This window comes from Phoenix dactylifera, unplaced genomic scaffold (genome assembly GCF_009389715.1).
Source record: "Phoenix dactylifera cultivar Barhee BC4 unplaced genomic scaffold, palm_55x_up_171113_PBpolish2nd_filt_p 000256F, whole genome shotgun sequence".
In the NCBI taxonomy this organism is placed as follows: domain Eukaryota; kingdom Viridiplantae; phylum Streptophyta; class Magnoliopsida; order Arecales; family Arecaceae; genus Phoenix; species Phoenix dactylifera.
The window spans coordinates 338,497-364,835 of NW_024067749.1; the positions used below are offsets into that span (position 1 = coordinate 338,497).

Sequence of the window (26,339 nt, forward strand, 5' to 3'; positions counted from 1 at the left end):
GGAGTAGGATTCCTGGAGTCCTAATTGGATTAGGACTGGAAATCCTATTTGGACTAGGACTGGGAGTCCTACTTAGAGTAGGATTCCTACAATCCTAATTGAATTAGGATTTTGAATTCAATTTGGATTCCTACTTAGAATAGGATTCCTAGAAGTCCTAATTGGATTAGGACTTCGGATTCAAATTAAAGTCCTAATTGGATTAGGACTAAAATTGAATAAATCCTAATTGGATTAGAATTTTTTTAAGTCCTAATTAATTATTAATCTAATGAATTAATAAGACTCCTAATTGGATTAGGATTGAAGAGTTCAATTGAGTCATAATTGATTTGAGTTCTAATTCGATTAGGACTTACCTAGATTAACCCCAATTGGTTCAACCTTGGACTAAGCCTAATTAGATTAGGACTTAGCCACATTAGGGCCTCCCAATCCTTACTTAATGAGGACTAGAGCAACACAAAAGGGAGGGGCTCACGCCCCTCCCCTTTCTCTTGGTTGGTGCGGCAACACAAGAGGGGCCGGCGCCCCTCTTGGAAAATTGTAAGGAGCACCACACGCCATAAAAGGGATGCAAGGGGGCAGCACCTAGGGCATGAGAATCCTCTTCCCTCTCCAGCCGTGAGCCCTCTTCCTGCTCTTGGTTTTCAGCCGCAAGCAAGGGAAAAGAAAAGAAAGATGTTGGCGGCCCTCCTCCCTCCTCCCTTCCTTCTTCCAACACAGGGAAAAGAAAAGGCTGCAAGTAGCCTTTGGTTCTTCTCCTTAGAGCCTTCTTCTCCTTCCTCCTCCCAAATACAATCAAGGGTTGATTAAAAGGGAGAATATCAGCCATCTAAAGTAGTCTTTGCAAGAGAGCTAGCACCCCGGGAAGACAAGGAAGCTTTGATCGGTCCTCTGCTTCGTGTGGATACCCGTAGAGGCCGGACACGTGAACGGCTTTAAGCGAACCTTCATCCTAAACCACGAACTTCAGTTTGCGGTAATCATCTACCCGCACAAGGTGAAGATCTAATCTTCCTAATGGTTTAAAAAGTTTTTAATCCTAATCTATCTACGAACGGTTTTTAAACAACGTTCATGAGATGAACGTCGATTCCGCGCATGCCTCTTCTGCTGCCATCTGAAATTTTTTTTTAATTTTCTGCGGCATGGGCGGGTTCCCAACAACCACAACCTTACACCGTTGGTTTTTTCTTTGGCTCACCAATAAACCTTAACCCCTTGATTCAATCTCTTGATTGAATCAAGTTACAAGATATTAGAACAAATTTAAAGCAAATACAAGCTTCTTAAACAAGCAGATATAGCAAATATAAACAAGTAGAGTAAAGAGAAGAAGCCCTCAAACAAATTTTGTAGATGAAGGAACTCGGCTTCTTCTTTACTTGACCCTCTTCTGATTTCACACGAGATAGAGGATCACTGAGGCAGCACACAGTTGGAGAGGAAGCTTTGGGATTCACTCGGATGCTCTTCTTCTGTCTCTTTTGCTTTGAATAGCCCTTTTGTGCTTTTGGAAGGTTTCTCTTGAAATCTCTTTGAAATCTCTTTCCTATGTGTTCTCTCCCACTTCCTTAACTTCTCCCCTAGCTCTTCTCTTGATTTTATAGCTTTGGATGGTGTGGGAACAAAGATCTAGCCGTTAGAGACAAAAATAGAGCCGTTGGAGTTGAGAAAAAACTAGCCGTTATGCCTTCCAGCATGCTCGAGTCGACTCGGCTGAAGCAGGAGTCGACTCGGCTGAAGCAGGAGTCGACTCGTGAATAGGAGTCTGCCGGCACTGTAGCTGGGAGTTGACTCGGCTGTAGCTGGAGTCGACTCGAGCACTGTAGCGCTAAAAATCAACTCTCTGTCTTTTTATCTGTTCTCAGTCGGAGTCGACTCGTAGAGTCCTGGAGTCGACTCGAGCACTGTTTTTTGAAACTCTAGAGTGCCAGAGTCGACTCTGAACTTCTAGGAGTCGACTCGAGGACTATTTTTTTTAATCTTTCTTTGAATTTGCTCCTCCAACTTGAATCCTTTGAACTTGAAACTTGGGCCAATGAAGTATTGCTTTCTTTCAACTTTTTGAAAGCTTTTGAAGTCTTCTTCTATTCTTCCAACTTGTTATGTTCCTTGCAAAATAAATATCTTTCTTCTTGCAACACAAATATTAGTAATTATACTTCAAGGTTTTGTGATTATCAAAATCAATCTTTGGATCAGCAGGTTTGCTCATCACAGGCTCTAAGTGTGACAATATTGGTTTGCTCGTCACAGGCTCTAAGTGTGACATTATTGATTTGCCTCGTCACAGACTAGAAATGTGATCGAGATTTGGTCCAAAGTCAAAAAGATAATTGATCCGAATCAAGTTGCAGAAAAAACATGGAATAGTTCTTTCCATTAAAAGCCTGAAACAAGGTATTTCCATTGGCTATGGTCCAACAAAGCTTCCAAAATTCCTCTCACTATCATGACGATGAAACGGAATTTAATTTGTGTCAAAACTTGATCAGTCTAGATTTTTTTTTTAAATTTTATAATGGAATGATTGAATTATTTTATAATTCTCATATGGTTGGAAATGACATTTTATGTGATGGTTTGTACTGATTGAATTTAGCTCTAGTTGAAGAAGTCTCTTGTGTTACTAAAGTTGGAAAGAAAAAGGTTTTAATTCGTAAATCATTGCCTCTGTATTTATATGCTCTATTTTTGTGAATCTTGGAGGGTGGCGAGGAAGGGCAGGGAGGGGATGGCGTCTCGGAAGAGGTGTCAGGCGATGACGGAGGAGCTGAGACGATGGGTTAAGATCCCCCGCCCGGGGGGATAGGCGGGGGAGCGGGGAACCGATGGGGTTACTCCCCTCTCTCCCATTCTTTTTTTTTTAATTATTGTTTTTAACATATATGATGAACGACGTGGATTGCCGTTTATCGCCTGCTTTATCTAACAGCTGGACCGTGAGACCCAATGGCAATAGGGAGGAGGCCCAGCTTGTCTGTGAGCTGCGGCAGATGAGCCGCACCCGGTCATCCCTTCCATGGTCCTCGGTCAAGGCCCAGTGATCGTTATCGTTTCGCTTATCCACGGAGAATGAGAGATTGAGACGCCACACCTCGCGCTGTCCTGCATTACGCCCGTCCCAGCCCACAGTTTTGTTTGTCCATATCACGTTCTGTTTGGATATAATCTCCCACCGCCCTACCATACTTCCGAGAGCGTGGTGGTGGAAAACAGAGAGAGCAGGTCATAATCGATTGACTGAAAGGTAATCCGAAGCTTCTCTACTGTTTTTGTCATTTTTTTCTTGAATTAAAAAAAAAAATCTGTTTTTAGTCTTCTTGCTATGCGAATCTCTTGTTGGATACGTGGCCTGATTCGATTTGGAGGCTTTAACCCTAGAAACCCAGGTGATGATCGAAAGCTACGGGACAAGTTTTCCAATTTGAGATTCTAATCTTACTTTATTAGAGAAGAGGATGTAGCATCTAAGCCGTTTCTCTGCGTCATGCGTTGTTTTCTTTTTCTTATTTTTGTTTTTTGAAATTTCAGTGAAGTTTATTTAATTACTAACCCTAACGATTTTTATCTTCTTTGAGTCCATTCTGTGATGCTGTTTTAATTCTCAACATATTTCGAGGTTAGCAGCAAGGGCTTAGAATACGTCGTTGATGAACCAAATTGGAGAAATACTGCTCTGATCTCAAGCTTTTTTTCCTCCAAATGGAAAATGGAGATGTTGCAAAAAATGTAGTACCGTAAACAATGTCTCATCTTTCTCTTGTATTTGTTACTGTTGGTTACACCGTCATCTTGCCTTAGGAGTCTTCCAATCATGATTGCTGATAGAAATCAAATGTTCAACGGGAGGAAAAATCGATAACTTACCTTTTGAAAGTGCGTGATTAATGTTTTCAGGACCTTTCTTTGGCTAGGATTATGTGCTTTGGGCTTCTTGTATTCTTGAATATCTTCTTCCTTGTTGTAGCATGAATTTGTGGTTGAGAATCCATTTACAATTAAAAGAGAAACTCTTTCTAACAATCCAAGGATCTATTAGGTCCAGGGATAGCAGAGGAAGATGAGAGAGAGGAGAGAAGATGGCTTTGATAATATCTCCGTTTCTGATCCCCTTCCTTTTGTGGAGACTAATGGTTTGTGGTAGTTGTGAAACTACACAAGGTAGTTTTCACCATGTAAAAACTCTCACTTGAATCCATTTGAACCAAGCATGGGCTTGCTCTTATGGCCGCCCAACTTTGGTTCCCAACAATTACTTTCTGCATTTTAGATCCAAAAAAGTTTTTTCGAATAGTTTATTCTAAATTTGGAATTGTTACTGTTACGGGGGAACTAAGCCGCCATGCTCCACGTGACCGGCACGCACGCCCATGAAGACTACGGCTGTCCTTTGATCCAGCAATCCGACCCCGAGTCGGACATCTTCGGCTCCACAGCCCGACCTCGAGTCGGCTGCCCTTCGATCCAGCAGTCCGGCCCCGAGTCGGACATCTTCGGCTTCGCAGCCCAACCCCGAGTCGGCTGCCCCTTAATCTAGCAATCCGACCCCAAGTCGGATATCCTCAGCACCGCAGCCCGACCCCGAGTCGGCTGCCCCCTGATCCAGCACTCCGACCCCGAGTCGGAGATCTCTTGATAACGACAGGCTGCTTCCCAGAGGCACGCCGAGGCCTCCTGCTCCACTACTCCCTGCAACGGCTGTATCCGATGCTGTTCCACGATCTCCTGTATCAGCCGTACAAAGCGGAACTCCACTACGCCCTGTCATGGCCGTACCCAGCGCTGCTCCACGACGCCCTGTAACGGCCATGTCAGTGGCCACTCCATCGCGCCCCACGATGACAAACCCCCCTGAGAGACCCCCCAGCCAGGTATATATGCGGCTGGGGGGAGAAGGGGGGGTAAGCAATATCTTCCAGAGCACTCTCTTGCTTGCTATTATTATCTCTCCTTCTCCTCCAATCTCCTCTGACTTGATCGTCGGAGGGCCCCCACTACCCCAGTGGTGGTGCGAGGCTTGCTCGCAGGTTTTCCGGTGGAAGGTGGAGCGTAACCAACACCAACCAAGACAACTCAGACGGAACCCCGTTCACACCGCTGTGTCAATCGTTCTCGGTTTGGACCACCAGCAACAGTTGGCGCTAGAGGAAGGGCCTGATCTCAGAGCGATCGTAATGGCACGGCGAGGTGGTCGTGGAGCTTCCAATGCCTCCGGTCGCGGGGCCTCTCGCGCCTCCGGCCGGGAGGCCGCTGCGTCTCCAACACATTCTCAGCAACACTCCACCATTCCACCCCCCATTCAGATGGTCGAAGCCGCTCAGTTCGACCAGTTAGCCCAGCAGGTTCGCACCCTCGCGGAGGCAGTGCAGAACCTGCAGGGTGTGATGTCTCGAGCGCCACAGCGGGCCCAGGAGCCGCTGCCCCCCGAGCGCTCACCTGTCTTCCTCAATCCGCGCTCCTTCCTCTCCCATGGGGAGGAGCGCCGGCGCGAGGAAGGTTCTCGAGCACGGTCCATTCTGCCAGGACCTTCTCATCGAAGCTGCGCGGGGTACGAGAGGCGGACCCGGGCGCGTTCTCAGACCCCCCAGTCCTCGAGGGGCCCGCACTCCAGTCGGTCCCCCTCGCGCCGCTCCTTGTCTCCCACTCACCGGTCGCGCTCCCTGGACCGGCGGGTGGACGATCTCCACAGACAACTCCAGGTCCTGAAGGGCCACTCCAAAGATCTCTTCGCTGACTTGGAGATCTCCTCCCAACCGGCGCTTGCCTCGAGGATCCTGCGGACCCCAAATCCGCCGGGATTCAAAATGCCGGCGATCGAGCCCTATGACGGGGCGGCGGACCCGCGGGATCACGTGGAGAGTTTCAGGACTCTTATGCTCCTCCATGGAGCATCAGATCCTCTCCTCTGCAAGGCCTTCCCGGCGACCCTCCGTGGCCCAGCCAGGGCGTGGTTCGCCGGCCTGGAGGCTGACTCTATCCAGTCCTTTGACCAGTTCACTCGCCTCTTCATCAGCCATTTCGCCGTCAGTAGCCGGCGGCGATTGGTTTCCGACTCCCTCTTTGATGTCCGGCAAAACGAGGGAGAAAGCCTGCGGGATTACCTTACCCGCTTCAACAAGGCTACATTGGAGGTCCGGAACCTGAGCCAGGAGGTGGCTCTCTCAGCCCTGAAGCGTGGCTTCCGGAAGGGTAGACTCACCTTCTCCCTGGACAAACGCCTGCCGCGGAGCTTCCCGGAGCTGTTGTCTCGGGCGAACCAGTATGCAGACGCCGAGGAGGCAGCCGCCCACCGGAACAAGGAGGCCGCCGAGGCCCCTCTAAAGTTCGGAAAGAAAAGGCGAAAAGAGGCACCCCAGAGGAGGAGCCCGACGCCTCAACATCGGCGCAGAAGCCCGTCACCGGCGAGGAACCACGGCGCCCCACGCCCTCGTTCTCCGCACCGACGCTTCAACCGGTACACCCCACTCCTGGCCCCCCGGGCCCAGATCCTTATGGAGGTCAAGGGGCGGGAGAACCTCCCGGTCCCGAGGCAGATGAAGAAAATCCCTGGGAGGAGGCCCTCTCGGGCGTACTGTGAGTACCACCGAGACCACGGCCACGACACCGAAGACTGCTTCCAGCTTCGGGACGAGATCGAGGCTCTCATCCGCCGAGGGCATCTCGGTCGATATGTAAACGACCGACGTCCCCCCGCAGACCCGCGTCCGGCCGACCCGGCCCCTCAGGAGCCTCAGGAGCAGAATCGACCCGTCGCGGGCGTGATCCACACCATCACTGGGGGCTGCTCTCGGCCCGTGAGGAACGCAGGGGGCTCGGTGGAAGCATCAGGGGTGGCCGTCGCGAAGAGGCAGCGGGTCGGAAATGTAATCACTTTTTGTGATGAGGATGTAAAGGGGGTTCAGACCCCCCATGATGATGCCATGGTGATCTCCCTCACTATGGCGAACTATGATGTAAGGCGTGTTCTTGTGGATAGTGGAAGCTCAGCTGATATTTTGTTTTACGAGACCTTCCAAAAGATGAGCTTGTCCCGACAAGTGTTGCACAAAACATCCACCCCCCTCATAGGATTCACTGGAGACGCTATCTCGGCCGAAGGTGTCGTTGAGCTGCCTGTGACTGCGGGCGTTGCACCCGCAGAGGCCACGGTGCGGCTCGGGTTCTTGGTCGTCCGTGTTCCCTCGGCCTACAATGCTATCCTCGGACGACCCGGACTGAACGCCCTTCGCGCGGTGGTCTCAACGTACCACTTGCTCATGCGGTTCCCCACGGCGGCCGGGATTGGAGAGGTCCGAGGTGACCAACCGACCGCAAGGCAATGTTTCTTAGCAACTCTCAAAGGGAAGAAGCCCGTAGAAGCCTTAAGCGTCGAGTCCCTCGACGCCAGAGACGAGGTGGCCTTGCGGCACGGGGAGCCGGCCGAAGGTGTGATCGAAGTTCCCCTCGAGGAAGGTCGCCCGGACCGGACGGTCCGGGTCGGCACCAATCTCGACCCGGGAGCTCGGGCTCGGTTGGTGGAATTCCTCCGAGCCAACGCCGATGTATTTGCCTGGTCGGCAGCCGATGTACCTGGGATCGACCCGGAGGTCATTTCTCACGCCCTCAACGTCGACCCAACCCACCGACCAGTAAAGCAGAAGAAGAGACACTGTGCCCCGGATCGGATCCGAGTGGTCGACCAGGAGGTAGACAAGCTCTTGGAGGCAGGATTCATAAGGGAGGTCAGCTACCCCGAATGGCTGGCAAATGTCGTACTTGTCCGGAAGGCGAGCGGAAAGTGGAGGATGTGCGTCGACTACACCGACCTGAACAAGGCATGCCCCAAGGATAGCTTTCCGCTTCCGCGGATAGATCAACTGGTCGACGCGACTTCCGGATATCAGCTGCTGTCTTTCATGGACGCCTTCTCCGGCTACAACCAGATAATGATGGCTCCACAGGACGAGGAGAAAACTGCCTTTATAACAGACCGGGGGCTGTACTGTTACAAGGTAATGCCCTTCGGTCTGAAGAATGCTGGCGCCACTTACCAGCGCCTCGTCAACAAAATCTTCAAAGGGCAAATCGGCCGGAACATGGAGGTGTACGTGGACGATATGCTGGTGAAGAGCCGCCATGCAGACCAGCACATCGCGGATCTGGAGGAGACTTTTGCCACCCTGCGGAAGTTTCGCATGAAGCTGAACCCAGCGAAGTGCGCCTTTGGCGCTTCGGCCGGGAGGTTCCTCGGTTTCATTGTCAACCAGCGGGGGATCGAAGCCAACCCTGACAAAATCAAGGCTATCCAAGATATGTCCCCTCCGACCAAAGTGAAGGAGGTTCAGGAGCTCGCTGGGAGGGTCGCCGCGCTCGGACGATTTGTGGCAAAGTCGGCCGAACGCTGCCAACCTTTCTTCAAGGTATTGAAACGCCCGAAAGACTTTCTCTGGACGACCGAATGTCCAGCAGCATTCGACCAGCTCAAGGAATACTTGGCGTCTCCTCCCCTGCTGTCCAAGCCGCAAGAAGGGGAGATGCTCTACCTTTATCTGGCGGTCTCCCCAACCGCAGTCAGTGCGGTACTGGTTCGGTAAGAGGCAAAGTTCCAGAAGCCTGTGTACTACATCAGCCGGGTCTTACAGGATGCCGAGACGCGGTATACGAAGGCTGAAAAGATCGCCTTCGCGCTGCTGACCGCGACCAGGAGGCTTCGCCCCTATTTTCAAGCCCATTCTGTCACCCTCTTGACCGACCAACCGCTGCGGCAGATCCTCAGCAATCCTGAGAATGCAGGACGGCTGGTGAAGTGGGCAGTAGAACTTGGTGAGTTCGACATCCGCTACCAGCCCCGACCCGCTATCAAGGCCCAGGCGCTCGCGGATTTCCTCGCTGAGTGCACGGTGCAGGAGGCGGGACCTAGGTCGCCGGAAACACCTAGCCTCGACCTCCCGATTTGGACGCTTCACACCGATGGGTCGTCGAACCCCGAAGGTGGAGGGGCCGGGCTGGTCCTCACCAGCCCTGATGGAGTGATAGCCGAGTATGCCTTGAGGTTCGGATTTTCAGTGACCAACAACGAGGCGGAGTATGAGGCCCTAGTCACGGGACTCAAACTCACCAAGGAGCTCGGCATCCGGCGCCTGAAGGTCTTCACCGACTCCCAGCTGGTGGTCGGGCAGGTCCGTGGGGAGTTCGAAGCCCGGAACCCGACCATGCAGAATTACGTCCGGAAGGTGCAAGCACTCATTCCCGACCTCGGCAGTGTCGACATCCAGCAGGTCCCAAGAAGTGAAAATGCCAGGGCCGACAGGCTGTCCCGCTTAGTGAGCGCAGACGCGCACAACTTGTCGAGGGCGATCTACCTGGAGACCCTGGATGCCCCGAGCATCGGCGAGGCTGGAGCGGTGATGGCGATTGACCCGGAGCCGTCTTGGATGGACCCGCTTGTCGCCTACCTTGCCGAAGGGATCCTCCCTGAAGACGAAGATCAAGCTCGGTGACTTGTTATGAAGTCCGCCCACTACGTACTCAACGAAGGGAGGCTATATCGGACCTTGTTCACCGCCCCCCTCTTAAGGTGCCTCCGCCCCTCGGAAGCGGCCTACGCCCTCAGCGAAGTCCACGAAGGCATCTGCGGATCGCACCTGGGGGCTAGGTCCTTGGCGCACAAGATCATGAGGCAAGGCTATTATTGGCCTACCTTGTTGGAGGACTCAAAGGATCATGTACGGAAATGCGACGCCTGCCAGCGCCACGCCAACGTCCAGAGAGTTCCTTCCGTCCCCTTGGCGCCAATCACTGCACCCTGGCCCTTCGCCCAGTGGGGAATGGATATCCTCGGACCATTCCCCGTCGCTTCAGCTCAGCGGAAATTTTTGATTGTTGCAATCGACTACTTCACCAAGTGGGTGGAGGCAGAGCCGCTGGCCACTATCACGGAGGTGCAAGTCCGGAAGTTCGTGAAGAAGAACATCATTGTCCGATTTGGGGTACCTCGGGTCCTCATCTCGGATAATGGGCGACAGTTCGACAACAAGCATTTTCGTAACTTCTGCGAGGAGTTCGGGATCGAGCATCGGTTCACATCTGTGTCGCATCCCCAAACCAACGGCGAGGCCGAGGTCACAAATCGGACAATCCTCCAAGGAATCAAAGCGCGAATCGGTCGGACGGGGCAAGCTTGGGTCGAAGAACTCGAGAATGTCCTTTGGGCGTATCGGACCACGCATCGGACCCCTACCGGGGAGACGCCTTTCAGCCTAACCTATGGCACGGAAGCCGTTGTCCCCGTGGAGCTCGGACTCCCCTCACCTCGGGTGGCCGCGCACCGACCCGAGGCCAATTCGGAACAACTCCGAGGGAACCTGGATCTCTTGGAAGAAGCGAGGGAAATGGCGCAGGTTCGGATGGCGATGTATCAGCGGAGGGTGGCCCGATATTACAACTCCAAGGTCCGACCGAAGCTTTTCAGAATCGGAGATCTGGTGCTAAGGCGAGCTAAAGCATCTCGACCTGCGGAAGGTGGGAAGCTAGCGCCAAATTGGGAAGGCCCATATAAGGTTCGCTGGGTAAACCGACCTGGCTCCTACCAGTTGGAGGCCCTAGATGGTCGAGAAATTCTAAGGAGCTGGAATTCCGCTAACCTGCGGATGTATTACCAGTAGAACGACGATGCCAGAAAGACAGTTCAAAAATGTATAACACTTTGCATTTCAATAATTTCTGGTTACAACGGCGTGCTCGTGTGATTACAAGGAATTCCCAGAGGGGAATTAGGGTGTAAAGAAAGTAAAGAAGAGGTGGAGACTCCGAGGAGCTGAAGATCTGGGATCCCGAAACCTCCATCTGAAGCGGTTGCAATCCCGTCGGAAGTGGGTGCTTCCAACCGGAGGCGCCATCGACGTCTCACGAAAGAGACGAAGAGCCGGCGCGGATGAAGAAGAAGTGGACGAAGGAGAAGTCCACACTGCCTCCAACCGGAGGCGCCATCCACGCCCCACGAAGAGGATGAGGAGCCGCCGCCGACGAAGCTCCCGCTGCCTCCAGAGGAACGCCACCTCCAAGGGATATTCCGGTCCTCCCCAGTGTTAGGGGAGAGAGGGAATACAAGGGGGAAGAGCATATGGAGGCGCGGTCCCGGATCAGGCGTCTGGTGCAGAGCTCAATCGGGAGGCTGAACTTCAAGGAGGGGAGATGTGATCCCGGATGAAACGCCTAGAGCGGAGTTCCGCCGGGGAGACCCTCCTTGCTGATCCCAGATGAAACGGCTAGTTGGCTGAAGTCGCGAGGGGCGCGCCTCCCGTTCCTTCGGCAGGAGTCTCTCAGCCATGCGCCAGAGAGAAGGTCCACGATCCATGGCAACTTGAACAGCTCCGGCTTGGCAAACTCCATCGCACCTGCACCTGTATTTATAGCCAAACTGCAGCCCCCCGGTCGTTCCGATGCGGGTGGCTCCCATAAATGCGGACGCATTGAATCCGGAGCCGTTCTGGCTCTCGAGGCGTATCTTCCTGCGATTTCCTAAGCGTCATTCTCCTTAATCGCATTCTTTGTGCAGGACACTCCGGGTGGCACGTACCCCTAGGTCCACATATCTCCGCTCGCGCCCAGGCCGCATCCGCCTCGAAGAACGCGCGCATCGCGGCCGCTTAACTGACACTCCTCGCAAGCAGCAACTGGCGATCCGATTTTCCAGGTAACGCATCAATTAGCGTTTAATGCCCTTCTGGTGTTCCCCAGGCAACGCTTGGAGAAGAGGAGAAACACGATCGCAGCTGGCCACGGAGAAACCCCGTCGGGCTGCAAGCGACAGGCGCATGGCCAACGAGCGGAATTTCCCGAGGCACGGCCCTCGGATGCCAGGCTAACCCGATGATCATCCCGGGAGCAGACTAGCCTGAAGCCCCGACCGGTCGCCTCGGCTTGCGCCAGCCTTGGCCGACCAACGAGCGGAATCTCCCGAGGCTCGGCCTTCGGATGCCAGGCTAACCCGATGATCATCCCGGGAGCAGACTAGCCTGAAGCCCCGACCGGTCGCCTTGGCTTGCGCCAGCCTTGGCCGACCAACGAGCGGAATCTTCCGAGGCCCGGCCCTCGGATGCCAGGCTAACCCGATGATCATCCCGGGAGCAGACTAGCCTGAAGCCCCGACCGGTCGCCTCGGCTTGCGCCAGCCTTGGCCGACCAACGAGCGGAATCTTCCGAGGCTCGGCCCTCGGATGCCAGGCTAACCCGATGATCATCCCGGGAGCAGACTAGCCTGAAGCCCCGACCGGTCGCCTTGGCTTGCGCCAGCCTTGGCCGACCAACGAGCGGAATCTCCCGAGGCCCGGCCCTCGGATGCCAGGCTAACCCGATGATCATCCCGGGAGCAGACTAGCCTGAAGCCCCGACCGGTCGCCTTGGCTTGCGCCAGCCTTGGCCGACCAACGAGCGGAATCTCCCGAGGCTCGGCCCTCGGATGCCAGGCTAACCCGATGACCATCCCGGGACCAGACTAGCCTGAAGCCCCGACCGGTCGCCTCGGCTTGCGCCAGCCTTGGCCGACCAACGAGCGGAATCTCCTGAGGCCTAACCCTCGGATGCCTGGCTTAGCGCCGAAAGAATTTCCTGAGGCCTAACCCTCGGATGCCTGGCTTAGCGCCGGAAGAATTTCCTGAGGCCTAACCCTCGGATGCCTGGCTTAGCGCCGGAAGAATTTCCTGAGGCCTAACCCTCGGACGCCTGGCTTAGCGCCGGAAGAATTTCCTGAGGCCTAACCCTCGGATGCCTGGCTTAGGGCCGGAAGAACTTCGAGAGTCAGGAGTCGGCAAGACGCTGCCAAGAGTTAAAAAGAAAAAAAAAGAGGAGGACGAAAGCGAGATGAAGAAACATTCGACTTGTATTAATTTTCATTGTTTCAGGGCCAAGGCCCATACAATTTGGCAAAACGCCGACATACAAAAAAAAAGAGGACAACGAAAGGTACAAGAGGTCAGCTTGGAGGAACCCCCGGGTCGGGAGCGTCGGGCTCGTCCGCAGGGGGTAGGGAGGCGGTAGGAGAATCAGCAGGCGATGGCGCCGGAGAGGAGTCGAGAAGGGTCGCTCGCGCCCCAAAGGCGAATCGACACCATTAAGGAAGGATGTCCGCCGAAATCCTCAGACTGCCGGGTCAGCAACAACCGCCATACGCCATAAAGAAGGCGGGGAGCTCGAAGCGCGCACGCCTCTCCGAGGGATGGCGGCAATCTCGAAGCATCACTCCCTTCACCCGTTCTCCTTCTGGTTCCAGGCTCGGAAGTGGGGGGCTACTGTTACGGGGGAACTAAGCCGCCATGCTCCACGTAACCGGCACGCGCGCCCATGAAGACTACGGCTGTCCTTTGATCCAGCAATCCGACCCCGAGTCGGACATCTTCGACTCCACAGCCCGACCTCGAGTCGGCTGCCCTTCGATCCAGCAGTCCGGCCCCGAGTCGGACATCTTCGGCTTCGCAGCCCAACCCCGAGTCGGCTGCCCCTTAATCTAGCAATCCGACCCCAAGTCGGATATCCTCAGCACCGCAGCCCGACCCCGAGTCGGCTGCCCCCTGATCCAGCACTCCGACCCCGAGTCGGAGATCTCTTGATAACGACAGGCTGCTTCCCAGAGGCACGCCGAGGCCTCCTGCTCCACTACTCCCTGCAACGGCTGTATCCGATGCTGTTCCACGATCTCCTGTATCAGCCGTACAAAGCGGAACTCCACTACGCCCTGTCATGGCCGTACCCAGCGCTGCTCCACGACGCCCTGTAACGGCCATGTCAGTGGCCACTCCATCGCGCCCCACGATGACAAACCCCCCTGAGAGACCCCCCAGCCAGGTATATATGCGGCTGGGGGGAGAAGGGGGGGTAAGCAATATCTTCCAGAGCACTCTCTTGCTTGCTATTATTATCTCTCCTTCTCCTCCAATCTCCTCTGACTTGATCGTCGGAGGGCCCCCACTACCCCAGTGGTGGTGCGAGGCTTGCTCGCAGGTTTCCCGGTGGAAGGTGGAGCGTAACCAACACCAACCAAGACAACTCAGACGGAACCCCGTTCACACCGCTGTGTCAATCGTTCTCGGTTTGGACCACCAGCAACAGTTACTTAAGATATATGAATTATTGATGTAAAACTTTACAAATGATCGATTTTCTTGGCTCTTTAATTTACATGGGACTTGAAAATCTCACTGATATTACTTGAACGCTTACTTTAGATATAAATTTGCTCTTTAAGTCATCAATTAAAGAGGTATGCTTCAAATGAGTGCTGCGTGGGACTTCTTTTTCAACTATTATTTATCTTTATTTGTTTACACATTTTTGAAATCCTATGCCTTCTTGAGTGAGATGACATGTTTATTCTATGTGATAATGCTTGTGGTGCATGTTGACTATCAAGCATCACTGATTTGCTTCTAAGAATATTCTCGGGAGCATGTGATTCACCTTAGGGTTATTTACTCTAGGGATTCGTTTGGTTTGCGACCATAATCGAAATCGGAATTGGAATTGGAATGGACTAGAATGAGAATCAGATGGCTATATCCCCCAAAATTTTTGGTTCGTGACCAAAATCAAAATACAAATTGGAATGGAATTTGAATACTAGAAAAGAGTAGAGTTTAGATTTTGGAGGATTGGGGCATTTTCATTTTCCCCCATAATCGAAATAGGAATGGGACTCTCCCCAACCAAATGAAATGAGAGTCACTCATTCCCATTCTTATTCTAAAGTTCAGCTCTCCACAACCAAACATGCCTTCGGAGAATTTTGTTATGCAGAGATTGAAATCAAATTTCAGAAGAGCAATAAAAGAATCATTTACAAACTGAAAACAAATTAAGATGACAACAACATGCAATCTGAGCAATTATCGTAATCAAACTAGAAATATCTAAACAATAATAAACAATTATAATTCAACAAAAATTAGCAAATAATAATCTCATATACTGATCACAATAAGCTGATAGTGACACCAAATCAAGGACTAACAAACTAGATCTAAGAGAAGACTCAGAAATTGTTTTGAAGAGGAATAACTGGGAAACGAGGAAGTTGGCAAAAATGTCATGGAGAAACAACCAACAATAGATGTCTCGGTCTTTGGATCCTCCTTGGACAAGCATGTGAAGGGCTCGAGCAGCTTGTAGAAGAAACACCAATCAAATCTGATTTTCTCCGAGCACTGACCCTCATAAATAGCTTTCTAGGTTCCTAGATGATTAGAATACCCTAATATGGCAAGGAAGGGAACAGCTAGCATAAGAATTAGAAAAGAAGTGGAGGATTAGGTGTTGGCTGAAGAAGGAAAAGGTGGGTTCCTTCAAGTCCATATGGAAAAAAGAAAGAAGAGGTGTTGGTATGCTCAAAAGGAAAGAAGAGAGAAGGATTGGTGTACAGCTTGATAGGGAGGAATTAGGTGTGTCCGACCTAGTGTTTTTTCCGATCTTAGTCACCATCATCAATCCTAGCCGCCCAATCTTGATTTCCTCTTTACATCTAGAACATCTAGTCGATTGGTTTAGCGCTCCTTAAATTTATTAACTAATATCTTCCATGTCGTCAAATTACTTAAGTTGTCATATGACTTACATATGTCTGCTAAAATGGGTCCACACCTTAGTCTAAAATAGACTAGAACTAGCTTCTCCAAGAGATATGAAAAGGCTAAAACAAAAATTAATCCAAATAGGCAACTAGCTATGATTCAAGTTACAAATGGACCCCACAAAAATAAAAGGAAAAGAAAATCATAAATGCTAAATTATATTTGTTCCCCTCGAGTGGGAAAAACACAAACTCCATCTAGTAGGAGGCTGATAATCTATAAAAAACATCTTCTCGACATTATCTTAGTCTCAGTCTCATCAATCCAACTGTAGTCAATAAGTGGGCAATCTCTCCAATAAACTAAGAATTTCCTGCTTGTGCGACATGCAAAGACTAGGAGATGTACATCTACAATGTCTCTGATCTTATTTGGTGGTCACAAATTCGTATCGGTGAAGAACCGTGTCAATATGTCCTTAGATGTCGAGGCTCACCATGAAATCCATAAAGCTCAGCAATGTTGAAGACAGGGGAAGTGGGCATATCTTCGGGCTAGAGGATAGGCATCAAGGCCTAACTTCTTCTAGATATGATAGGGTCCCAACTTCCACAGATTCAACTTGCTAGAGGATCTTGTAGGAAATCTATTCCTTTTGAAGTAGGCCATCACAAGGTCATCCCTCTAATGTGGACTGGTATGGCCATTAATTACCTCGAAAGGGGACTTTCCTTTGGATTGGTTAATGGAACTATTATATGCAAATATTGGTTGATGAATAATTAAGTTCTATTTAGTCAGTCTCTCGCCAGCAAGACATCTAAGTAAATCACCTAGACTGCGGTTGACTAACTCATTTTGACCATTAGTCTGAGGATGATATGCACTGCTGAACTGCAGTTCTGTACCCAATTTCAACAACAAAGTTCTCCAAAAGTGATTTAGGAATATGGTGTCCTAAGGTAAAGGACCTAGGTGTGCCATACAGGTGAACGTCCTCCCTAAAAAACAAATCAGCTACATGAGATGCATCAGAAATGCGGCATTTTGGAGAACCTATCAATAATGACAAACACCAATCAACTCTCATGGCAGTTCGAGGTAAACCTAAAATAAAATCCATATTGACATCCTCCCAAGGTCTAGTAGGCATAGGTAGTAGGCGTAGGTAGTGACGAATAGAGAACATTGTTCTATAATCGTCCCTTAGCTAAAATTAAAGAGTTTCATTCTTGAAACTCATGATTCAATGATTGAACATATGAAACTTGTAAATTTCAATATATGAAACTACAATATCACCTAGGCTCTCTTCGGTTCTGTATAAGGTCACTAATGCAGAGAGGGTTATTGATCCATGGGGTGTCAGACGAGAAAATTAAGGAAATGGTAGCCTCTCTTAGTTCTGATGAGGCTGGGCCTGAATAGCTTGTAGCTTATTTTCTTGAAAATCTTTTGGTGTACTATAGTGCAAGATGTTATTCAAGCAGTAGAGGAATTTTTCCATACAGGATCCATTTTTTTGGCATGGAAGTCTACTTTAGCCACCTTAATTTCTAAGCTCAGAATAAGGAAAGATTATAGGCCAACTGGCTTGTGTAAGACATTGTATAAAATTGTGGCCAAGGTTATTGTTAACCGATTGAAGGTGATATGCCAAGTCTTGTCTTCGAAAAACATGGTGCTTTTATCAAGTTAGGAGCATCACTGACAATGTTATCTCAAGAAGTTGTGCATTTGGCTGAAACTGTGGCGGAATAAGTCATTGGTGGTGGTTAAAGTTTGACAGAGAAAGTTCCTATGATGAATTCCATGAGAAATTTGTACAACGAATTGCTAGTTGTTTTTAATCTGACCAGTGCCGGCCCGAGCGTTAGGCGACCGAGGCGGTCGCCTAAGGCCTCAGGCCAATGGAGGGCCTCGAGGAGGCGTGACCAAAAGGAAGCAAAGGCCCCATGTGAAAACAGGAACAGGAGCTTCCCCCTTGATGGAAGGCTACGAGTCTTCCCCCTTGATGGAAGGGAGGTGGAGAGTTTCCTGGCCTGCAGAGAGGCAATTTGGGAAGTTGGGGACAGTAGTTTTGTTTTGGGTGGAGAGAGAGAGAGGAGGAGGAGGGATTTGGTTGGCTTGATACACGCCTGAAGCCACTCTTATCTTTCATCCCTTCTCTTTTTTGGTTTTAGTCTTGGTTTTCCTTCCCTCACATTACTCCTGATCCAGCTGGGCCATCGGGAAGAAAGATAGAGGGATTGGAGATGGACTTCTTGAGTTCTTGGAGGGTGGAGATTCTTTTAATTTTCTCCTCTGGGTTTCTTCTCCCCTCTTGGGTGGTAGAGAGAGAAAAGGAGGGAGGGGGTTGAATGGCTGCTGTGATGTTGCAGTTGCTGCTTGGGTACTCACTTGAAGGGGAGATGGTGGGACGGGACTTTTATTAATTAGATGGAGTGAATTTCCCATAATGCCCCTACTTTCTCTTATAGAGAGGCTTCTTTCTGGACAAATTCTTTTCTTTACCTTGACCATGAAGTGCCACGGGATGACCTTTTCTTATCCTGCTCTTGCTTGACATGGTAAACAGTATTGCCCAGCATTATCTCAATTATTTAATCAGTTTTATGGCCCGGCAATTACATTTCTGTGTTTCCATTCAAAAATTATATTAAACTGAAAAAACTTTTTGTCTACTTTTGTTAGATTCATGTATCTTTGTTGAAATAGTATACTTGATAGCTATCTATTTTCATATTATTTTTTTAAATATTTTATATTTATTAAAAAAATTTATTATTAAAAAAAAAGGCCTCATTCATTGGATTCGCCTTAGGCCCCCAAATGTATCGGGCCGCCCCTGAATCTGACTTTCTATATACTTGTGAATGGTTCCCCATCCCCATGATTTTCTTCCAATGCTGTGTTGAGGCAAGGATTATCCGCTGTCAACCTTGCTTTTTGTCCTTTGTTCAGAATCCAGGTATTTGCATAAGTCTGCTGAGATGGGGTCACTCAAAAGTATACCAAGGAACCAGGGGCTCTAAGATATCTCATCTGCTGTTTGTAGATGATTTGCTGCTTGTAGCTAGAGCAACTAAAAGTAAGTGCTACAAAACTAAAGGAAACCGTGCTCAAAGCCAAACAGGTCAGAGAGTGAATTTGTCTGAGACTCATGTACACTTTAGTCCTAATTTGGCTTTGGATGTTCAGCAATCTATTTGCGCAGATCTTGGTGTTAGTGGTTGAAATGACACTTGGTCCTATTTCAGTGTACCTCTATCTGGTTCTAGGCTGAAAGTAACTGATTTAAATTCAATTCTTGATAAAGTTAATGGCCCGTTTGGATAGATGGAAGTGGAAATGTCTTTTTGAAGTTGGTTGGTCAGTACTACTCTAGTCAGTTCTAGCTTCTATTCCATTTTATACGATGGCTAATTGTGCAATTACAATGATGGCTCTGAATAGATAGAGGGTATATTTAAGTCCCTTTGGGGTTGTGATATTGGTGGAAGAAAGTTACAGATGCATAAACTAGGAACTTGCCAAGAATTTATAGAAGGTTGATATGAGGTTGAGGCCTTAGTGCAAACCATTGTTAGATTTTCACAATATTTGATCCATAAAGTCATACCCATATATATGGAATAGAGCTTATTAGGTAACATTAAGCATCAATTCTATCTCTTATTACATAGTAGCAAGGTTATAGATAAAGATCTTTTGCTTGCATGCATTGCATCGAGTAGATCGACTGTCTTATAAGCTTAAAGTAACTTTTGCATGTGGTATAGGTGCCTTGCAGGTTGTTGATCTTATCATAATTGATAATGATCAATACTAGAATGAGAGCAGAATGACAGAATCTTACCCATGGTTTTAAATCCCAGTGGGTTTTGGGGAGCATCTTGGTTGTCCCATCATGTTCATATGAAAAAATGAGAATTGGGATGAGGGTAGGACCCCGAAGCCCACCTACATGTGGCATCCCACCAAACCTACCTTCATCTCGTGGGGGACATCCACAGATCTGCCGTTTGTCTTATGGATGACAAGGGTTGGGAGACTCCTAATCCATGGAGGAAGGGCCCTGGGATGTTCAGACTTTGTTCTCCAAATCACATGGTCTGCAACTCTTGAAGTCTCAATCAACTCGGTGATTTTTCCCCTCAAGTAGTGCAGCTAGAAATAGAGAGAGAGAGAGAGAGAAAGAAATAAAGAAAGAAAGCAATGAGAACAAGCCAAGAAAGGGAAGGAAGAAAGGAACAAAGAAAAGGAAAGAAGGAAAAGGGAAAGAAGAGAGAGAAAGAAAGGAAGGAAAGAAGGGTAAATAGACGGGGGTACCTACAAGATGCACGACTGGGATAGGGTGGGACATGGGGCATCCCATTCTATGGAGAAATCGGGATGGCTTGTCCTATGGGATTTAAAACCTTGATCATACCATTCTGTGTTGTAATATCAATATGGTGTACTATTATATTCACAATTGTATTTCAATATGGCCTATTGGCTTGCAATTGTAAATGCAATTTTCTATTACTGGGTCATGTCTTTCCCTTTTTTCAAAACTTCTTTGACGTCTGGGTGAACCTTATACAAATTCTTCTTATTTGTGTGATCCTAAACTACATAACTAATAAGATTGGTGATGGGGGAAATATTGCACCTCGACCTCAAACCGAACTGACCTCCTTGACTTCGAACGTAAACTGAGGCGAATGACTTCGGCCTCAACCAAGGAGCAGACCAGCGCTGCTAGCCGAGGAGAATAATCAGCATGAGTCAATAAGGGTGGACAACCTTAACAACCGACAGTTTTGCCAGCCTACAGTCGCTGCAGCACCACACCTTGCACGAGGCTTGCACCGCACGCCAACCACCCGGGTTGTGTTGCGGACCTGAGCCCGCCACATCGCCAAGAAGCCAACCGTGGAAGACTTCGGGCCTTGACCGTGCCAAAGGAGGGCCAAGCCTTGGGCAAAGCACCGCGCACGCTCGGGATGGCCGACCCTCGGCCAAAGCACTGCGTGCGCCCAAATGGCCAAACCATGGCCAAAGTCTTGCTCTCGCTCGCGCATGACTGCATGATGAGGACCCTCCATGAACACCACCATTGGGGCCCGCGACCAAGGGGGATTCAAGGCCTAGACAAGGCCAAAGGAGAGCATCGCCAAGCACAAGGCTCCGGCCAACCCCTTGGCTTGGAGGAGTGGCCAAGCCTTGGCCAAGCATCTTCAAGGTCGGCCAAGACAGTGCCCAGCATGCCAAAGCCATGGCACGCTCGTGCGTGGCCCAAGCCGCGTCCGTGTGCCCCCGCTGCACGCAGCAGCGTGCGCCCGCACGCGCATGCCTGCACCGCCCTGCGCGTTCGCGGCCGGGCGAGGTTCGGCTTGGCCAACCTCGCCGGCCGCGCACCCGCGCACCTACGCGCGTGTACAGCTGCGCGGCGCCTGTCGACCCGCGTGCGCCCGTAGTCGACCGCGCTCGCCCGCGTGCGCACACGTACGGCCGCGGCGCGCGTGCGCGACAGCGGCCTGCCACGCTGCCCACACGCGCTAGGCGCCTGCTGCCGCGTGCCAGGCCCCTGCCAGCGCCCCCTACCGCGCCCAAGCGCCCCCTGCCGGGCCCAGGCGCCCTGCCAAGCGCCCCCTACCGTGCCCGGGCCCTGCCAGCCTCCTGCTTGCCCCCTGCAAAGGCCATAGCCGGGCCAGCCAAGGGCCTGCCCAGCCGCCAGCCTATGCCCTAGGCTTGGCCAAGCCTTTGGCCCTACATGTGTCATGAAGACCCCTATGCCTTAGCCACTCTTGTGCCATTTGAAGAACACTATAAATATGAGGGAATGAGGGTCTTTGGATCTATTATCTTATGTCTTAGAAATGTCTTTGCTTTATTTTGGCCTTAGGCTTGGGAGGGCTTTGCCCTATTGTATTCGGTCTTGGGGTTTGTCCAAGACTTGGGCTAGCAGGAGCCAATCATAGCTCTTGTAGATTGTTCTTGTATCTTTCTTTAGGAATAGAAGCAACCATCAAGCGTTCCTCTATCTTATACTTGTGTTCCATACTTCTTGTGTTGTTCTCATCAAGCCAAGGGACGGGCCAAGCTGCAACCAGTAGACCCGCCCCTTGTTTTGATTCCCACAATAATCCGAAGGAGAGCGTCCATCATTTGCAACAAGCTAAGGGTCGGGCCAAGCTGCAGCCAGTAGGCCCGCCTCTTGACTTGTATCCGTGACCATCCGAAGGAGGTAAATATCAACCGGCATTACCCGTTCGGCTCGCATTTCTTACATTTCAAGGCATCCGCAAGGAGCTTAAGGACAAGAATTTGGTGTGGCGACTTGGGGCCGAAAGCCGCCCTCCATCAGATTGACCCCTGCACTGCGGTCGTACCACTAGCCGTTGCCTGGTCATCATTGCACGCTACGTCGTCCCAAGTAACGACAAAACTAGCTTTCCTATATAAAGGGGACAACCCGTGGGACCTCAGTACGCAATACACAGTATGCAATAAGCAATATGCACATACAATATCACTCACAAAGCGACTCTCTGCTGACAGTCTCTCCGTTCCATATTGTTGCCCTATTGTTCTGACTTAGGCATCGGAGAGTCTTCCGTCGGAAACTCTCTGACAGGTGGACTTCTTGCAGGCCATCTAGCGGAGGAGACTAATGCCCGACGCCTCAACCAACCTCCTTAGCTCGTCTCCAGCCGACCTCAGGTGTTGTCTGAGCTACACTTCCACCTCGGTCTGGATTCAACGACAACAGATAGGTTTCCTACTAGTGAGTTGGCCTTTTTGTTTCATAAAAGGCCCTCTATCACAAAAAAGGCTGCTAGGAGCTCGACAACAATTAATAGGGTGTTGACGGGAGGTTGGTCAGTGGTATTAACATTGTCAAACTCCTGTGAACCATAATATGATCCATAAAGCAAAACCCTGGATAAGGCTTGCTGTTAAGTTTTTACAAGTGTAATAAGTAACAGTTTGGAATCTTCAGATGCCCAATATATGTGGTTAACTACAAACTTGTGTAATTCAAAATAGGTTTTGCCTAATCAGGTACTATTCTAACCAAGGTTCCGCCGTACCAGTACCGGTCGGCGTACCGGCCGGCCGGTTCGGTCCGTACCGGTCCGGTCCGTACCGGTCTGGTCCGTACCGGTCCGTACCGGTACCGTACCGGTCCGATACGGCGCAGCGCTGTGGTTGTTTTTGAAAAAAAATTGACGTACCGGTTCGCACCGGTACGATGCCGGTACCGGCCGGTACGGACCACGTACTGGTCGGCTCTCCTAAAAAACCATCTGGTACCGGATTCCACGTGGATCCGGTACCGGTTTAGGGCCGGACCGGTACGTACCGGCCCGTACCGGCAGACCATGATTCTAACCCTTGCATATTTACACACATAAGAGTCCAGAAAGTGATGTAGTAAAGATGTTGAGCAGAGGATATAAACTAATTTGGGAGCAGATCCATAAGTGTTCTTTTGATATAGTTTTAGTTTGGATTATAGGAATTGATGAAGTAAAGATGTGTCCCAGCATGTAACCTAATTTTGAAGCAGACATAACAAATCTTTTAATATAGTTTTAGTTTGGAGCTACTTCATTGTGTTGTTTTCTTCTTTCTTTTGTTTCTGGTCATTGTATTCTTTGTATATCAGGACATATATCATCCAATCTGTTTCCAACTATTTTAAGCAATTTACCATTTCCATTTGACAGGTCAAAAGTGGCTGGTGATTGATGTAAATGGGAATTTGTTCTGCTGCTAAATATAGTTGATTTGTGGTTTTGACTGCTTGATCTATTATGTCGAGCATATCTCAGATGTACCTCCCGATATCATCTCTACCATTCCATTGAGAGACCAAATAACCATGTTCTCTTTGCCTCCTAGCTCTGTACAATCTTTTGGGGAAATTTGTTCCATCTCTTGGCTTTAGGGTGTCTGAGATTATGACCTTTCAGGTCCTGCACATACCAGCCCTAAAGGTTAGACTTAGCCACAGGTATTATAGTTGCACGTCTGTTTCAAGATGCAAGGCTTCCTCAAACTTCCATGCAAACATGGGAATTCGAAGACCTATACATCTATCTGAAGGTATTAATTCTCGTCAGGTTGAGGTAATAGGTCCAATGCCATCTTATGCATTGAAAAGGGCAGATAAAAAATCTGTTATAAAATGTTCCGCTTCAGAGAACAACCAGACTGAGGTGCAAAAAATCCAATCAGCTAGTTGAACTCCCTCTCTTTCCACTTCATTTGGTTCTTTTCCCAGGCATAACTCATTGCTTCCAGATATTTGAATTCAGACACCGTATGATGATGCACACTCTTCTCCAAAGTGATCTCAGATTCGGGGTAATCTATTCAAATAACTCCAATGTTACTGTTGATGTTGGATGTGGGGTGGAGATAGTCAAGCTTGAAAGGCTCGTCGATGATCGGTACTATGTATTATGTAAAGGACAGGAGCGTTTCCGAATTATAAATTTTATAAGGACAAAACCTTATCTGGTTGCAGAAGTTCAGTGGTTGGAGGATCGGCCTTCCACAAATGGCCACCAAGACCTTAATTCTCTTGCGCTTGAGGTGGAGAGTTGTTTGAAGGATGTGATCCGGCTTTCTAAGAAGCTGAATAGGAAGCCAGAATTAGAAACCAAGGATCTGCCCAGGAATCTTTTCCCAACTCCATTCTCGTTCTTTGTTGGGAGCAACTTTGTAAATGTTCCAAGAGAGCAACAGGCATTGCTGGAACTGGAGGACACAGCGTTGCGGCTGAAGAGAGAGAAAGAAACCTTGAGGAATACGCTCAACTACTTAGCTGCTGTATGTGCAGTCAAAGATGCATTTCAGTTCTCCTCATTCAATGAGAATTAGTAGAAATGCTAGTGCATCAGAGACTGCAAAGCTGAATAAGATCTGTCATTGATTGCTGCACTTGTAAATAGATGATCTCTATGTTTACCCCCTCTCAATCCTCTTTCTGGAGTGAAGCCTGCACTTGTAAATTGGCTTTTACAATCTCGGATCTGTATATTTTTGCTTGAAGTCCTTTAATGTGCTCTGTTATGGTTGTCTCAAAATAAAGGTATCTTAGATTGAAATCTATTGCTAAGGTGTTGTGCTGATTTCCTACACTAACTGTGAGCAAATGTTTGCATATCTTGAACTACTTTCAGAAATTAATTGAAGCCTGAGCAAATACCAGTCTGCTTCTATGGTGCACTTTTAGGCACATGCTTGTTATCTGAGTTCATGATGCGTGTGATGGTGATGGTAGTTTGTGAAATTGGATACTTAATGTTTGTTGAGCTAATACTTTCATTGAAAATAGATGAGATATGGATCAGATATTGGTATATTCAAATTGATATCTAAATTTTTTTAATAAATATTGATACAGATATTAAATAGATATTAAGATTGGTGTTCATAATTATTTTTTGAACAGATTTGATTGCGAATCGGATATTAAGCATATTAATATTTATTTTTAAATGAAAATAAGTACTAGTTGGATATAAGTTGGATATAAAATAGATGTTGAGTGGAATTTAATAAAGAAAATTAAATAAATGACAATCTTAAAGAATGGGTATGAAATTTACTAGCAAGATTACAAGCGATGGACTGTAACTAGGTAATAGTTTAAGAAGTAGTTATTAAACTTATGTAGAGATCGATTTGACAAGAGCCTAGAACACTGATCCAACATGATTTATACTAAAAATATATTAAGAATTACTAATTTATTTAAATGAAATATAATATAAAGTACTAATTTTTTTTTATATCAAATATGATCATTACTTTTAATTGTAGCACGAATAAAAGGAATCATAAACCATGTATTTTAGAGATAATTTAAAATATTATATATGAATATAGGAATACGTTGAAATTATTGATATCTTTAAATACTAAAAAAAATACTTTCAAAATATTAAAAAAATAAAATGAAGTTTTTCATTTTTTTAAACGATTTATGAATTTCATGAATTATTAAAATATTAAATACTGTAATATATTTGAAATGATTGAATATGTACAATAAATCATACATAGAAGATATCAATGTTGTCATAGTGGTTGAGTGGTTAGCGACAAGACCTCATTGGACTGCATAAAAGAATTTTTGCTCCTGATATTTGGATCATATCGGATACAAAGACTTTTATCTCCAAACCAGATACAGAAATGAATTCGGTCAAATAATATCTGACGGATTTTCGACCTTGCTCTTTTTATGTAGCAGTGAAGTTCTAGCTCTAAGATAGTAATCTCTTGAGCACTAATTTGGGTAGCTTCAGGTGAAATAAAGGCTAAATGTAAAATATTACTGGTTAGTCAAGGAAATATCCATGGGAAACTCTCAAGAGAAATATTACCAGCTAGCCTTGATGAGGTGAACCCCAACAAATGGCCTCAATCAAGGCTACAAGCATAAAGATTTGAGCCTTAAAAGAAAGAAAGAATTTTACAAAGAAATTGATGCTTCTATTTTCGTTAAACAAGAAATACACTACAAACAGAGTTTATAATTGAGGTTAGGGTTTAGGGTTTAGAGATTTGAGATTAGGGTTTATGGATTTGGGGTTTAAGGTTAGTGATTAGGGATTAGATTTAGAGTTTTGGAGATTAGGATTTAGGGTGTTAGGTGCGGGAGATTGTCATAATCCAACATAGCTATGGAATAGGGATTAGGGTATAGGATCTATGATACAGGTTTTAGGGTTTTAATGTTTAGGTTAAGGGATTAGGGTTTTAGGCTTTAGGCTTTCGGCTTTA

General features: G+C 48.4%; 1 protein-coding gene across 3 annotated transcripts; it reads left to right on the forward strand.

The window, feature by feature from the left end:
- Positions 1-2,790: 2,790 nt before the first annotated feature.
- On the forward strand, positions 2,791-24,753 carry LOC113461622 (lon protease 2-like). 3 transcript variants are annotated; one of them, XR_005507694.1, is made up of 3 exons: positions 2,791-3,256; positions 4,055-4,170; positions 23,270-23,652. XR_005507694.1 is itself a non-coding variant. In XM_039117664.1 (2 exons), the coding sequence occupies exon 2, from the start codon at positions 23,868-23,870 to the stop codon at positions 24,426-24,428; it is 561 nt and encodes a 186-aa protein (XP_038973592.1). In that variant the 5' UTR covers positions 2,961-3,256; positions 23,270-23,867; the 3' UTR covers positions 24,429-24,753. The 3 variants fall into 3 exon arrangements, 2 of the variants coding, with proteins under 2 accessions (XP_038973592.1, XP_038973593.1); XM_039117664.1 differs by lacking the exon at positions 4,055-4,170 and having other exon boundaries at positions 2,961-3,256; positions 23,270-24,753; XM_039117665.1 differs by lacking the exon at positions 2,791-3,256 and having other exon boundaries at positions 4,049-4,170; positions 23,270-24,753.
- Positions 24,754-26,339: the final 1,586 nt, after the last annotated feature.